Source organism: Eschscholzia californica, unplaced genomic scaffold (assembly GCF_041429995.1).
Source record: "Eschscholzia californica isolate CP2 unplaced genomic scaffold, dmEscCali1.0.p SCAF_1, whole genome shotgun sequence".
In the NCBI taxonomy this organism is placed as follows: Eukaryota; Viridiplantae; Streptophyta; class Magnoliopsida; order Ranunculales; family Papaveraceae; genus Eschscholzia; species Eschscholzia californica.
In genome coordinates, this window is record NW_028238198.1 from 77,949,569 (window position 1) to 77,966,704 (window position 17,136).

General features: G+C 33.3%; 1 protein-coding gene across 4 annotated transcripts; it reads left to right on the top strand.

Moving 5' to 3' along the window:
- The first annotated feature begins 6,221 nt into the window (after positions 1–6,221).
- On the top strand, positions 6,222–16,406 carry LOC147569453 (serine/threonine-protein kinase STY46-like). Of its 4 annotated transcripts, none has more exons than XM_086655943.1 (17): positions 6,222–6,465; positions 6,657–6,903; positions 7,778–7,892; positions 8,694–8,806; positions 9,035–9,148; positions 9,523–9,595; positions 9,965–10,075; positions 10,879–10,929; positions 11,607–11,746; positions 11,850–11,957; positions 13,202–13,275; positions 13,559–13,734; positions 14,475–14,570; positions 15,299–15,379; positions 15,493–15,543; positions 15,847–15,987; positions 16,061–16,406. In XM_086655943.1, the coding sequence occupies exons 2-17, from the start codon at positions 6,719–6,721 to the stop codon at positions 16,103–16,105; spliced, it is 1,674 nt and encodes a 557-aa protein (XP_086512069.1). In that variant the 5' UTR covers positions 6,222–6,465; positions 6,657–6,718; the 3' UTR covers positions 16,106–16,406. The 4 variants fall into 4 exon arrangements, with proteins under 4 accessions (XP_086512069.1, XP_086512070.1, XP_086512072.1 ...); XM_086655944.1 differs by having other exon boundaries at positions 6,235–6,512; XM_086655946.1 differs by having other exon boundaries at positions 6,260–6,512; positions 9,119–9,148.
- Positions 16,407–17,136: the final 730 nt, after the last annotated feature.

Here is a 17,136-nt window from a genome sequence, read left to right on the forward strand (position 1 = left end):
GTAACAACTTACATACTCTTTACCTCCACAATTATTTAAAATTTTAATTTTAAAATAATATAACTTTCGTTTTAATATTTAAAGTTTTAATCTCAAAAATTTTAATATTTAAAGTTTTAATCTCAAACGTTTTAATATTTAAAGTTTTAATCTTAAAAGTTTAATATTTAAAGTTTTAATCTTAAAAGTTTTAATCTTAAAAGTTTATAACTTTCCTTTTAATATTTAAAGTTTTTAAGTAAATGTAACTTTCGTTTTAATTATTTAAAATTTTAATCTTAAAATAATAGTGGTGTTTGGTAAGATAAACAAGAGAAGTAAACAACTAATATTTAAAGTTTATCTCTTAAAATAATATAGCATTCGTTTTAATCTCAGCTATGAGTTTGGACGGTTTAAATTTGGAACGAATCCCTTAAAAATCTAACAAAAAGTTCAGGATCTTTAAAATTTTAATAAAAAAGTCTGAGAACTTAATGATCTAAGACTTTTAATGTCCCAACAACCCCTTAAAAGTTTTAAAACTGTAAAGTTTCCGAACCTTTAAAGTCTTAAACATTTATGTGTCAGAATTCTTATAAATTTTAAGATCTTTGGAGGTCTAGAACAAAAAAAATCTAATAAAAAAAAATTTAACGAATAACAGGCCCTAAATTACTTTCTCTAGAAAAATAATTACTTATCCTTAAACCTGTACCATTGAGGGTTTTGATTTGGGTATATGTAGCTTCCAGAGTTTTAATTGATCGGTTACCAAATAACCACCAACAAGAACAAGGTAATCAACAACTGCATAATGATCGATTATATAATCAACTACCACTAATAGCTAACCATATAGGGCTGCAACAATTGATTTATAGCTTACAGAGTTTAATATTTAAAGTTTTAATCTTAAAAGTTTTATTACTTAAAGTTTTAATCTTAAAAGTTTTATTACTTAAAGTTTTAATCTTAAAAGTATATAACTTTCGTTTTAATATTTAAAGTTTTTAAGTAAATGTAACTTTCGTTTTAATTATTTATAGCTTACAGTAAACATTGCAAACTCTACAAATCTGATGTAATCTCAGCCTCTCTTGTTTCTTCGGCAATCTGTATTAGTTACAGGACGTCTGCAGTGGTAGATGTTGCTTGTAATTCTAGATGGGAGGTCCTAAATCATAGATTCGAAGGCAGTAAGCTTGAGATTCATGTTTTTAATGTTTCATCACTATTGCTTCATACAGATTGTAAAATGTGATTCTAGGTTTAGTATTTATAACCTTTAGTCTCTTTGTATTTGTGTTATATAAAACTATTCATATGTTTTTTAAGTATTAGTTATGGCCGCAGCTTTGGGGAATAAAGAAAATTCTCCGGGAAATAAATTCTTGAGGGAATCCAGATTTTTTTGAAAGTTCTCCGGGGAATAAATTTTTATGGGGAATACAGAATACATTTTTTTGAAAATTCTCCTCCATCTCATCTGTTCTCTCTGCCACTTCATCATCTTCTCCGGCGAAGGTCGCCGACCCTTCAAACATAAAAAAAAAAATTATTTTATTTTCTCTCTCTCTCTCTCTAAATTTTTCTTTTCTCTCTCTAGAACAGATCTAGAGAGAAAATAATTTTTTTTTTTTAAAAAATATTTGAAGGTCGCCGGTTTCCGGTCGGCGACCTTCCCCGAGAAGATGATGAGATGATGTGAAGATGAGGTGATGAGATGGAGGAGCCTTCTAAAATTTGTTTTATTTTGAACTCCCAAAATCAGAAGCCCCTTAGCAATAAAAAGAAACATAAAAGTCAATCTTATTTGACTAATTTTAAGAAAAGTCTTTATGCCCGGGAGAATTTTCTTTATTCCCCCAAGTCGCGGCCTTAATTATTTATTTATATAATATTTTACATAATTTCTAATTTAACTTCTTTCCTTTTACATTTTTTGAGACTTGATATTTTTTATTTAATATCTTTAGACTTAATTATTTTAATATCTTATGTTTTTATTTAACATATCAATTTTTAAATTTAACTTTTTGATCCAATTCTTGATACCTGTTTTTTAGCCTTTAGTTATTTACTTATATATTATGTTGGATATTTTTAATTTATTTCTTTGTACTTATTTATCAATTTTAATATTGTCCGAGAGCAAGAAGTTCGCAACATCATGTGAAGAACATCACTGTGTGATTAGAGAGACTCAAGAACTGCCCGAACTTGTCAAATAAACGACACTAGTTGTTTTAGAGAACAAGAAGATGATCGACTTGTTTATCTCATATTTCCAAGAGAGAGAAATTGATCGGGAAAAAATATTTCTTATGGTTGACAGGGGGAGCACCTGAGTCTGGTGGAGAAAATGAGGGTTCTACTTAAAGATCCGGTTCCATACAAAACATTCTCTGGCTGGCTTCTGCTTAAAGAAATGTTTTTTTTGCTGAAAAATCCTATAAAATAACTAAAGTAAGTTCTATTTTGTTTAGTGCACTCAGTATCAACATTTGAAATTTTGTAATTCTATTGCAATTCGAGGAAAATACAGAACTACTATTTCTTTTGGCAGCATCCCATTAAGAAACTACTAACTTTTCCACTCGGTATCATCATTTGAAACTTTGTAATTCTATAGCAATTCGAGGAAAATACGAAACTACTATTTTTTTGGTAGCATCCTATTAAGAAACTAGTACCTCTTCCACTTGGTTCAATTTGTCCTCATAGATGTCAAATATTATTGTATTACAATGAATTTGAAGCAAATTAAGAGTTTCTCCACGAAAAAACCTTCATGTTGATGGAATCCATGTATTTAATCAACAAAGTGTAACTCTCAAATCATTTTTGGCCTCAGATACCGGATAATGACCTCTTATACTACAGATTCCATCTCACTATGAAAATCCAAAATCACTCAAAAATGCCGACTTCTTCACCATTTATAATATTTTTTTGTCACGACTTTGGGACGTAAAGAAAAATCTTCAAAGAATAAAGACTATGATAAACATCATTCTTACGGTTTAAAAAAAAATGGTAGGTGTATTTAGATTTTGCAAACTAAGTGCCCGTAAAATACAAAGACAAAATTTTTCTGAAATATAATCGGCATTTCATGCGAAACAAAATTTTAAAGAATAAGTAGTTTTGAATATCCTTCATAAAAAAAAAGTAGTTTTGAATAAAAAAAGTGTAGCTAGAAATATAAACTATTTTCTTAGAAATTAGATTCTAAAATCTAGTATGATGTTGGTAAAGAAATGCATTGGATGCTATTCCTTGCATATATTGATGAATATTTTTGTATGGGGTATTAAGAACAAATTGTAAAGATTATGAATATTTAAATCTTGATTACACTTAGACATATACTTATAGTCGAATTAGTTCACATGAGTTCACTTTAGAATCACTTTTTTTTCCCTAGGATTATAGAAAAGTATAACTGGGCCTTTGTTTAAAATTTTGTTCTAGAAGTGATACACCAGCATTTTGTATAGGATATCAACTTCTTTTATTTCTTTCATAAAAAAAAAACTTCTTTTCTTTAGAATTTTGGAATTCTAACAGAGAAAAGAATGATACTTACGCGTGTGTGTGTATTATATACTAGATGTGTTTGGGCGCCGTTATCAGTACATTACGTTATAAAATGTGACTTGTCAGCGTATCTGTTATGATCAAACATATTATAATATTAAGTGTAAGTTCGGGTCGAACATACACTTAAACGTGCATGAATCGTTGTTTTCATTTCTTCTCCAGGTATCTGTTTTATTTTGAGATAAATCTAAGGACATGAATATTTAGAGATTATTGATCTCAAAAAGACACCATCGCTTTTTATATAATAGATATAATATACTCTATATATTATTAACAAAAGAGTAAATTTACTGGATTGAATCTATTTATATTCATCATAAGATAAGATTACTGCCAAAATATAAATATATTCAATACCATTCAAGTAATTTTACTCCATACCTTTCAAAGAGAGTCAGATTGAATATATTTATATTTATCATAAGATAAGATTACAATTAGACTAGAGATTCTTTGATACAATAATAGCATTTCAAAATTCAAATAAATTTCAGTAGATAAGTCAAGTGACTATGTCAATCACATGAAATATTTCTTGAATATGACATATAAACAATCGTAGTGATTATATCAACAATTTAACTCAAGGGAGATTAGGGTTTTTATAGATTAAATAGAGTTAATACACAAAAGCTTCCACTAAAATCCATCTTTGGTTGTCACCAATTCCATTACAAAGTTAATTGAACGAGACTTCAATTTCATCCCAAAGTCATTCTTTTCTATTTTATCTCCCAAATGGCCAAATATCAACTATTCAATTCAAGGTTAAAACAAAGGGGACATACTTTAATAAAAAGGTAGGAAAGTGATGGCTTAGAGATGCATTATCAACCTCCTTGTTCTATTGCTTTTAATCTATATTGGTATCTTTATAGGTTCTCTGTTTTTGCAGTTTGCATCTAATAATAACAATCATCTTTTTTGTTATAATTGTTTTTTAATTTTATCAACATAGTTTCATGTTTGGGACAGGTTAACATAAGAATAAAACCATATAATGGTAGATATGTCAATGTTAAACTGTTTTGCATGACATCGTTATCTTATTGCATTAAACAAAATGTAAATAACTTTATACATTTTACTGTTGAGCTTCACGTCATTTGGTCAGTGTTGCGTACAAAACATATCTATTCTTAAACATATTTACACATTCACTAAATGATCAACACATTAGTGATACATTTGTGTACTTGTACGAGGCAAAAACAAATATTTAAAAATTGGACGTTTTACCAATTTTATATTAAATTTGTTGACGAATCACCCACAGACCCTTAAGTATTTTGTACAAGTACATAATATATTTTTGTAAACGCAAAGTTACCTGAAATTATTTTTATGGTAGGCAACCTGATCGACCTATCTCCACCATGGCCATCGATATTTACCACTGGCCATTAGTCTCCAATTCTCCATGATCAACCATTACAAACCATCGTGTTCTTCATTCTTCATCTTTTCGTTTACCAGCAACCACTACCATCTTCATCTTCCCCGTCTATGACTTTTTTATTTTTTTCACCCTCGTGCCATATCTTTTCTGGTCTCTCTCTTGATTTCCATTTTGAGGTAGTATGCCAATGTCATTATATTTGCTTAAGAATCATATTTAGTTATTATTTTTTTACGTATTATCTGCATCTAAATCATTTTCAACCAAATAGAAAACATTATTCTGACCATACAAATGAGAGTTAAACATTTTTTTTGTTGCAAGGAGATTTAAACATTACGAGTAAAACAAATTATTATGAAAACTTTAACTTTTTGTTTTCTTTTTGAAATATGAAAAAACTCGAACTCTGGAATCAGAGCATCTTCAATGCAAGACTCAAGAAAAGTGGATTTCTAAACGATCTCTTTCAAATATGTCCAGTTAGAGATACTCTATTAGAAAACCTTCTCCATTGCAGCACTCTAGAAAAACTTTAAAATATATTTTAAGAATCTCAAAATAAATATTGACACATCATTTTAGAGATTCATGTGGAGTTTTACATTGGAGATGATTTTGAAAGAAAAATTCTTAAGTTTTAGAGTATGAGTGTTGCATTATACATGGTCAGAATACCTCTCTTGTCCGACAGAAAATAAGGCCACCGCTTTGGGGAAAACAGAAATATTTTCGAGGAAGACGGTGGAAAAAAAAAATGAAACCAAACGCACCTTAACGTCGTCGGCAGAAAGTCGACGGCCGACGACATCATCATCATCTCTCTCTTTCCCCTTTCTCTCTATCTCTATCTCTCTCTCCTCTCACTTTTATTTCTCTTTCTTCTCTCTTTCTTCTTTCCATCTCCGGCGAAGGGGAGGAGCCCCTTCGCCAGAGATGGAGAGCAGGAGAAAAAAAAAAAAGTTGTAGTCAGAGATGGTGGAAGTCGCCGGAGAAGATGAAGTTGCCAGAGATGGTGGTGGTAGGTGAAAGGAATAAGAAGCTCAAAAAGATTTGGTTGTTTGGGGGAAATAAAAAAATCTCATTTTTTGTTTCCACCCAAACTTTAAACCTCGAAATTTTTTTTTATTCCCCGTAACACCGACCAAAAATAAACATACAACAAAAGTGGCAGTTTCGTAATTAAAAGAAATAACAGTGGTATTCTAAACCGTCCTTACGAGAAAAAAAACTGTTTCACACTATTTATCTCAACTTGGAAACCATATCCATAATCCATAGACCTTTATTATTTCCATCGCGCCAATAAAAGGAAAAAAAAACCATCTACTTTGTCTACTTCTCTCTCTATCTCACCCTTTAGCAAACCTGACATTCGTCAAACATTCTTACTTTCTCTCTCTAGAATTCCCTCCTTTCTCCCTCTCTATCTTGAAGAAACAGATGAGTTAGAGAGAGAAAGCTTCTTCGTTTTCACAGTAATGGCGGTCAACTTTACCCTTCATATTTCGTTATAATACCTAATGTATCATACATATTCTCTATTACTATAGTTGTCAAAGTTTCTTCTATCTTCGTTGACCGACCTATTAGATCTTACGATTTTCTATTTCTTATTGTTTTCTTGCTTGAATCGACTGTTTTTGTGTCATTTTCGTTTTTGTTGCAGCTTTTAAAGAGCGGTTTAAGCTTGATTTAGGGAAAAAGTGTTTAGAGTGATTCAGAGAAGATATGGAGTTGATTGAAGGAGTTGGAGAGAGTTCTACTCCGTTACGAACTTGTTTTGGAACTTATCCTAGTTATGATATAAGAGTCGATGTTTATAATCGATTGATTGAGATTGGAAATGAACAAGTAGTTCGTAATCCAGACCTTCGTGATCAGTTAGATGCTCATTTTAATCGTCTTCCTGCTCGGTAATCACTATTTCCTTTTTGATGAACTTCAAATTTGTTAGTTATTGGCGTTTGATTTGATTTATTCAGTGTTTAGAGTGATTTGGAAATACTTGCACTTATAGATTTTTAGTTCATCACTTTATTAGTTCAGATATGATGATTAAATTTCTGATAATAAGATTTATTTGGTTTTCTTTTGGAATAGTTGTAAACCTAGTCTTAGAAAGTAAACAGCTACTAAAAGTTCCAATTTCCATTAGTTTTTTTCCTTTTGATTCAGTAAAAGTAGTTATACTACTCTATTATTGACCTCTCTAAATTTTAGGAGACAAAATCCGACTCTCTCCACTATCATACTAACATTTCTGCTTCTAGTACAGCTATAGTGATTCTCTCTTTGTGGGATTTGATGTTTTCCTTTTATTTCTTTAGTTGCATGTAAGGTACCATGACAAGTTTAAAAGTAGCAGGTTAAACTGCACATATAGAAACTATTTCCGCTTGGTTCATGGATAAGGGTGAACATCCCATTATTCAAGTTTAGAAACCTAACTTCATTCTGAAGACCTAATCAAATTTTAATAGAAATCTTGATAACTGATACACACCTTTGTCACCTTTTTTAGAAAATCTAGTGACCATGAGAACTAAAAGGGATGAGGGGGTGTAGGCTAGGGTTTGTAGTGGCCAAGTAACCATTACCATACCACCTTCAATATGTGATCTGAAAGGCGTAGGTATTACAGTGAATGGTGCATATCTCTACAAATTTTTTTTTTCTGATGATTCTTATTTTGTTGTGAAGTCATTCTGGAGCATTTTTTGTATTACTTTGAGGATGGATTATTGTAAACTGCGAGTGGAAGTTACTTCTGTTTTGTTTGTGCTGCAGCTACGGATTAGATGTGAATATGGATAAAGTTGAAGACATATTGTTACATCAAAAGCTTCTTGCTCAAGCAGGGGACCCAGGCAGGTGTCCTGTTTTCCATGTTCGTTTTTTGGAGGTATTGCTTTTATACAATTGGTACCAGATTGCTGAAGGTCTACACAAGCTCTTGTTGGTCACTGCATTGATTGTGTAGTCACTGAGTTAATCGTGTAGTATTTTGTTATTGACCCTATAGAATTTTTTTCAAACTAAATGGTAAAATTGGTCACTGTTGGACTGTAATATTGATAGGTTGTTATATGAAGGTTTTTCTTCTTGGAGATTGATGTGAGTCATATCTACAACGTTTACCTCGCAAATGCCACTACCTGTAGTTATCTGAACTGGAACCATTTCTTTTGCTTATGGTGTCTCTTGTACCTTTTCTTAAGAGAGGAATTTACTCACTTCACTATTCGCTTTTGTATGAGCATAGTTTTTTTTTGTTTTAATCAGAAGATCAATGACAAGCAGTTTGTTTGTCTGATAGAGATTGTTACTTTGTGCTTCAACACAAGTTACATGTATGTTTGTTCCCAAGCATCCATGGTAATGCTAAACTGCATTTCTGATGCTATGGATGCCCAGCATCAATCTACATGAATGGTGGAATACATTGTGTTGATTTTTTTGATCCTCCCCATCTTACTTTAGTAGTTTAGTTGTTGCATTTTTGTCTTCAAGTAGTTCTTGAGAAAAATTAGGAGTTCGGAGTAAGCATTACTTGATTCTTGCTTAATTGTGTTCACGAGTTACGTACTCATTTTTATGCATCTGAATTAAGTGAGTTGTTGGGCCCAATATTTGGTCCTCTATAGTTCTGTTTGGTTGAAGTACTACCTGTTTCTTGTTTGATCTTTTTCTATATCTTTTGTAGAATATACTGACAAAAGCAGATGGAAATGGCGACGTTGAACCAATATTAGTTGCCTCCACTTCAGAGTCCACCTTAAATGCAGAACCTGACAGAATGCTTCCATCAAATAACAGGTATTTGGTCTTATTTTTATTTTGAAATCTTTTTGTTCAGCTGTCTTTCGTTTAATCTTGAATGAGAAAGTGATTTCGTATAGCTGGATACTAATCTTTTCTTTTGAATCTGTGACTTATATGACGACGTGATAGTTTTCTATGATGGTTTTTGTTTTAACTTTTGATTATATTGCTCAATCCTGAGTCTTTTTGTTGTTAACTTATGGCTTTTCTAAATTGAAATAGGTACACTCATATTGACGTCGAACCTTGTTCAAAGCTTGAGGACTTAAATTTGGATATTAAAAATAGTGATGATGACACTGACAGGGGCTATGCCTTGGAAAATTTGTCCGCAAGGTACTTTTTCTGCGTTCTGTATGTAATTTCTTTTAAGTTGTTAGCTTTTGTTGGTTTCCCAGAAGTTTAACTGTAAAAGATGCTATTTATTGAGGCTGGTGCTTGTAAATCAATTGTTTTACCACTGTACTGCAAGATGTGATTAGTGTATGCAAAGATGATTTAGACTGCAAGGTGGAGGTGGCTTAAGACTTAAGAGCCCATGTAGAAAAAGAAGTGAAGAGGGAAAAATAGTACATGTAGGATTGCAGGCCAAATCGATGACAATTATGAATGTATAGAGAAAGACTACAATTTTTTGTTTAACGTATTTCATTTTTTCATCTTTAAAGAGCTCAAAAGAATAACATCTCAATGGTGGATTTGTCATGTAGGCAGGAAGTGTCATATACTCCAGTACACGAAATTATATTTTGCACCACTGACAAGCCCAAGCTTCTTAGTCAGGTACGTGTGATAAGAATTATAGGACTTCTATCATTATGACTTTTATAAGATATGTCTTCTGTTGACTTTTCTTTTCTGTAACTACTTCCCTTTAAAACAATAACTAGAAAGACCACTAGGAGGCATATGGAGATAAATTTTCGTTTTCTTAATCTGCTTTTGGTTAAGAAAACATTGACTTACATTCCCACTCAAACTGCAGTTCTGCTATTGCAAAGTTTGACTTTGCTCTTTTTCTCTATGTCGATGTGTACATTTTGTGGCATTTCTTGTGAAGTAATATAAAGTGAAAAATGCAATTTCAATTTTCACCAATTGACTTTTACCGATACTTCAACTAAAGTTTCTACCGTGTGTTTTGTTTCCTAGCTCTCTGCTTTGCTTTCCGACATAGGACTAAATATACGGGAAGCTCATGTGTTCTCGACTACTGATGGGTACTCGTTGGACGTGTTTGTCGTAGATGGATGGCAGGTTGAGGTAGATATTCTTTTATCGACTAATTTTAAGTTTTTTAGCTCGTTTCTAAGAAACAGATTCAGTTTCTATATTGTAGTTGTAATAGATCCTATTCTCTTCTAATAAATTATTATTTTATGTTGCCTTGTATAATGTAACTTCTTAATTTTAGTTTGTTCCCACGTACTGCTGTGAGATATCATCTGTTACCAATTAAAGGTCCAAAAATGTAACCGAATTGTACTGGCAAAGTAGTTGTTCAAGAGAGACTTATTTTAGTCTAACAAGAATCTTTCGGAGACCACTTACAAAAAATTTCAGATAATTATTGCAATAAATCGTCGCAAAAGTTTCCCAACATATAATTTAGGAAGTTGCCTCTGCATTGATTAACAGGGGTTTGCCCAACATTACATGTAAAAGGATTTCGGATTGATAGTGTGTCCTCTTAAATGCAGTGTACCTTTGAAATTGTAAACCTTATGTTAATATTTGGATGATCTTTATGTATCTTTTGGAGTTTGTGCATGCGTTCAAGTGTTTCATGGTGTTTGAGTTGTTAAGTTTATATCTAGAGAATTAGAGGCTTTTCAGATAAATCGGCATTTTGTGATGTGTCTTGCCTTTTGTTTTAATCAGGACATGAATTTGTGCGCCCTTGGCCTGGTAATATGGTAACCAACTAGAGTTACTATGGCTAACCTGTACGTTAGCCTATGAGGACGTGCCATTATAATTTCTTAAGGGGCATCGTGATTCTATTCGTTTTATGACAGGATCTCTGCCAAGCCCAAATGTTGCTGACTTTGCAATAATGTGGTCAGGACACAGATGGCTTGCATGAAGCTGTGGAGAAAGCAATTGCTGGAAGTGAGGTAAAATGTCTTCACTTTTAATTGTAGTCCTATACTCCTATTTCATATTTCCTTGTGTTTGGGTTGGTTCTATTGCTGACCTTTAGTTGTTTCATTCCATACTGAATCTGATAAGAGGGAGCTTCTGTGTTGGAAGTATTACTTTTCACTCTATGTCTTTAGGCAGGAAATAATTAATAATTTCAGGATTTCAAATGCTTGCTATCTCCAGCCTGTGTTGGCCACTGAGGCAGCTGCTTGAAGCTGGCTCTGCTTCAATTTACTGTACCTTGAGTACTATAGGACAATAATTTTCTACTATGAGACCTCCTTAGGATATCGTGCTGATTAGCATATCAGATTTTGGGTCTTTTTGGGTTGGCAAACATGTCCTTTTTCTTATTCAGCTGGAGAGTGTGCTTTGTGTTCGTATCATTGAAAAAGAAACTTATATTCATCATATGCCAGGAACACATGTCTGGTGTAATTTTATTTGCTGTTTCTGAAGCTCAATGTCGAACGTTTTTCTTTAGCATTTTTTTGTTCGCGTGCTTAAGCCTCCATGCATTACTTGTGCTTCTTTTTATCACAATTCACAAGTGAAATTCAAAATTCGGATTGAAGTCAATCTTCTCGATCAATAATTATATAATCTGTATAGGTCACCAGAAATTTAAAACAGTATATTGAGTATGTAGGGGTCATGGTCTGGTTGTTCCCCGTCTCATTCAGCCATAGAAAAGGCATTGGCGATAGAGGCAAAGAGTGGTGATTGGGAGATTGATAGACGATTGTTGAAGATAGGAGAAAAAATAGGATCGGGATCTTGCGGAGACTTGTGAGTTGCAACTAACTTGTTACAGTATTTTGTTTCTTTCCTTTACGTTTTTGTTTTTTACCATCTTTTCACTGCTCATGACTCGTATATTTATTACGTGTAGGTGCCGCGGAGTTTATCTAGGGCAAGATGTTGCTGTAAAAGTTCTTAAAGCTGAGCATTTAAGTGAAGCAGTGGAGGTAGAATTTGCTCAGGAAGTAACAATATTAAGGTGAGTTAACTGGGCCACTTCCTCAGTTACATTTTGTTATATACATACTGTTTTACTAATCAATCTTACGTGGCTAATTCGCTTCTTAGTTCATTGTTTTGTATCATGGCATTCTTCCTCTTTGATTTAATGATGCAAACATGACCGACAATTACGTTCTCTTTACCACAATCTAATTAGAGAACTGCCCGAATTCATTAACAATTGACAGTCCAAGTGGTTGCTCCAGAAGGATTAAAATCAGAAAATCACTTAAATAACCATTTAGTTCAATGATAAGATAAGTTCCCCGAACTGATGATTACTCATAACTTTGACTGTAGCTCTCCATATTAGGTCAAGCCTTGAGGAAGATAATAGTACCATATTGCTTATACTTGGGTAGCGTATGTATTCGTCAATATCCGACCACTTCATCTAACAGAATTGACTGTAGGGCATCATTCCCTACTCCTATCAAGGTTTATCGACCAACAATTCCTGATTATCCAAGTCCTATGAATCAATCTATTGACAACATTGAAAAACTGATCGAAAACTACCAAGCTCGTTTTAGAGTGCGCGAAAGAAGGATTTCATGATTGTGAATTTGTGATTAGTGCCAACGGAGGTGCCGTCCTAATATCAGGTTTCTCCTAAAAGTAATACACGTTTTTCAAGGACTTCTAGAGGTCTGGCCGCCTGGCAGATAGAGCTTCAATCGAAATCTATTACAACTGTCATGTATAAGACGTCAACTGCGGTCATATGATCCATCCTTGTCATTTAGTCAACATAAAACATTTCAGATATTTGTAAGCACAGATGTGGAAGACATTGAAACTAAAAGCGACCGCCTAGGATGGCTGTTGGTGAACTTGTGTGGTCTTATAGTGCCTCTCCGGTTATATGGGTCAAGCCATAGTTGTTTAGGACTATCAGGAACCACTTGAGTGGTACAAATACATCAAGAGAAGATCATACTAAGTAATTAAACCTCTGCTCGTGAAAGAACTCAGAGTTATCTATGAAATAGCTTTTGCTTTTAAATGTAGATGATGTGTAAATCTATTGTTGCCAGTCATTGGGTTCTCATTAACATATGTTGCAAGCGCACTGTCCTATTTCATATCCAACTATTAATCCGCGTAGAAATCCTTTTTTTTTTTTACTTTCTGGAGCCACATCCTCTTTTTAGTTTCATTTTTGTAATTATGTAGGTTACTCTGACTAGAGTCCAAGTTTTAATCTATATATAACTGCAGGGAGGTTCAGCATAAGAATGTTGTTCGTTTCATTGGTGCCTGCACAAAGCTTCCGAACTTGTGCATAGTGACAGGTAAAAACAATTTGTTAGTAAGAGATACAAAAACCGTAACCTGCTTTAATATTGATCAGCAGCTGAGTGGAAATATTGATAAATGCTCTCTTGGGACCACTGCCTCTAATCGATGGTATTCCATTTGGCATCGGCTTTAAAAAGTTGATGCTTTTCTAACAATATCAAAAGCTGTCCTGCCAGGTCTCAGTTTAATTCTTGAAATGATTCCTTTCTTGGGCAGGTCTTCTAAGTAAATTGTATTTCATACTTAACGCATTATGATCGTCATTCTTTCTTGCAGAATTTATGCCAGGGGGAAGTCTTTATGATTTTCTGCATAGAGATCATAATGTTTTGGAACTTCCTCTTTTGTTGAAATTTGCAAGTGATGTCTGCAAAGGGATGGAGTATTTGCACCAGAAAAACATAATTCATCGGGACTTAAAGACTGCCAATCTGCTGATGGATATTGACAATGTAGGTATACTGTTTAAGTAGTTTCGGCCTGTTTAATATCGGTATTCAGTACTCACATTAATTGTTAGTTTACCTAGTTGCTTGTGAAATCGATAAATTGTGTAACAATATTATGAATTCCATAAAATTAGGGAAGTTCAGAATTAGAAGCAACTCATATTCGAGCAGGGAAGTTCTGTGCTAACCACCACATAGCCCAAGTTTAATAAATCTAATAATGAGTTCTTTTTGTTTGGGTAAAAAAATCCATAAGATGTTTTGTTTCCAATTTTGGTGTAGACTTGTCCATGCAATAGTGGTGATATCGTTGCCGCATTAAGTGTTAAACTCTAAATCTTGGGTATTCCTTTTTAGCTTTCTAATATCAAGCGTTTTATCATGCTGGAAAATATGAAGACATAAATTATATTTCCAAGATTCAGATTCATCAGTAGCAGCATACTGTACCTAATCGAACCCAAATTTAGTTCTTTATATAATAGTTAGCTGAATAAATTCTATATCAAATATGGGCAAGGATTGTGGATATTGTTTCACCTTTCTTCAAAAGGGAAAAAATGCTGTATATTTTTATTTGTGTTAGATATTTCCACTTTTAACAGATCTAAAAACATAATCGTATTTCAAATTCCACCTTCATGCTTTCCTGGTCTATAAATGTAGGAAGTTCAACTGAATTGGGTCCGAAATTGATTTATTTTGTGCTTTGTAATGCTAATTAATTGTTTTGATTTTTGAAGGTCGTAAAAGTGGCAGATTTTGGCGTAGCTCGATTCCAAAACCAAGGAGGGATAATGACAGCAGAAACAGGAACATACAGATGGATGGCTCCTGAGGTGTTCACTATCCCTAACTTTGTCCTAGCTTCTTTAGGTTGTTCTACTGAACTTCATGAGCCATTCGTATGGAGGTATACTAGGAAACAATATCCAAGGATGGTGCCATCTGCAATCTAATAGAAAAGAGTCAATGACCATTTAACACTTTTTGAACCCACTAAATTAGAATATATAAATGATTTTATCCTTACTAATTTACTATTATGATACTTTTTCTGAAATAGCTTAGACAAGAAATATGTATGTATATAGTCTACTGCCATGTCTCCGTTTTCATTGTTTTCTCTTACGGAGTTTATGATGTGAATTGGAGTTTTATAAGCAGTCTCACGAGAGTTTAGACCTTCTTTGAAGCTTTTGCCTACGTGTTTACATCATTCCGACATGGGGACACCTTCTATCTGCATCCATGTTACATACCTTAGTCGGCACAAAAGGCAACATACTTAGAACTTAAACATGAGGCCAGCCTCATATCCCTGACTTTCTTCTTCCCGTTCAAATAATATATCTTTAGTTCTTTACTACTTTTATGTGAAGAGATACAAACAACCAACCACTATATCAATGTTAATCTTCCATCTTAGTTTTCTAATTAAAGCTTTAGGATTTACAACTTCTTCTTGATGCATGAGTGTCACAACCATCTTTTAATATTTGTCACTTATGGTGATGAACGAAATTTAATATACATCTCACTTTCGCTTGCATATGTATTATTGAAGGTGATAAACCATCAGCCATATGATCAGAAGGCAGATGTTTTCAGTTTTGCTATTGTGCTTTGGGAGCTCACAACAGCTAAGGTACTTCTCTAAGTTGTACATAACTTTAAATCAACAATCTCTATTGAGTTTGAATACGGTGCTTTATTTTGGTTAGGATGTTTAACCATGATATTGGCCTTACCCCATTGCAGGTGCCATATGATACAATGACTCCTCTGCAAGCTGCCCTAGGAGTTAGACAGGTTTGTGAATTTGGAAAATTTATTCTTTCAGTAAAATACTGCTCAATATATAAAATGAAGTCTTTGTGTACATCGACTATTCAAAGAGTTGGAAACTGAAAAAAGGAAGCACAGCTGAAAACTCAGAGTGAAGAGTCTGATTATACTTCCTATCGTTGTTTGACTTAAATGATATCATAGACCAATTAGTAATATAATCACGATAGCAACGTAGAACATAGAAATTTAATCATGTTCGCTAATCAATATATAGTGTTCAATTAAGTGTGGGTCTCATATTTTACTGTATGCATCTGAATTCAGGGTTTGAGACCAACTCTTCCTGAAAATGGACACCCCAGACTGTTAAACTTAATGCAGAGATGTTGGGCAGATGTTCCTTCTGACCGCCCTTCCTTCTCAGAGATAATAATTGAACTCGAAGAACTCATCCAAGAAATTCAGGTAAAATCATTCTTCTAATCCTTCATCAATATATTACAGGAGGTGCACTTAAAACCCTTATATATATTTGCAGGTAGCTTCATTAAACAACACTGATAACAACAACACGGATTCATAAATTTCTCAGTTTGAATTGCGATGAATGGTAATGTACAGTTATTATCGTTTCTTCTTTTTTTCTTCTTCAAAGATATATAGAGGTGAATAGGATGGATGAGAGAAGATAGTGAAAGGTGTGCAATCCAAATACGACCGACAAAAAATAGTATACGAACATTTTGTATCTTCTGCTAGACTCCTCAACTTACTCGTGTTGTTCCCACGTCTTTCAGCAGCCTACAACATTATAGAGTTTCATTCTGTAATTTGATTTACTCCCACGATGACTAAATTTGACTGAAACAAATATTTTCCGGGTATACTGTTTCTGTGCTCAAGTATTTCTATCTTGAATTGCATCTATCTGTTTGTCGGTCTTTTGAATGTGTTTAATTTCGGAAACTCTCTTTTCTAATGCAACATGGGACTCAAATGAGTCAGTTGTTATTATAATGATCACAGCCTAGTAGCTTTTCTTTCTAATTATCTGAAGTATATTCTCATGAGCCCAAGGGGTCCGAGTCTGACTTGTTTTGTTTAGGGCATAATAGTCGTTTTGGGTGTTTAAAGTAATGGATTTTACATTTAGACTTTTTTAAATGACTTAAATAAACATTACATACTCAGTCACTCAGACGATCTAAACGTACTGAGTCAAATAAAATCATTACAGTGATAGCTTTGTCTGTTTGGTTAGAAGAAAAAAAAGTCTTGTGAACAAATCACGTGAACTAAATTGAAATAAGATTAAGAAGTCAAATCACATTCTCGAAAAAAACTAAACACGGCATTACTCTTAATTTAAAATTTGTTCATATTTCTGGATTTATACATGAAACTAGTAAATGTTGATGTAAACATTACTGTCTCCATGTGCATACTTACGGCCCAGACACTTATAACTCAAGTTTTCTCAAGGTAGAGGGAGCATGTGAAAACATGAAGCATAGCCAATGACTTTTGTGCCCTCCAACATTTACCATGGGAAAGTGGTGAGATACACGTATAAGTTGAGGGGCAGTGATGTCATTTTGTTTTGAGTCATTTTCG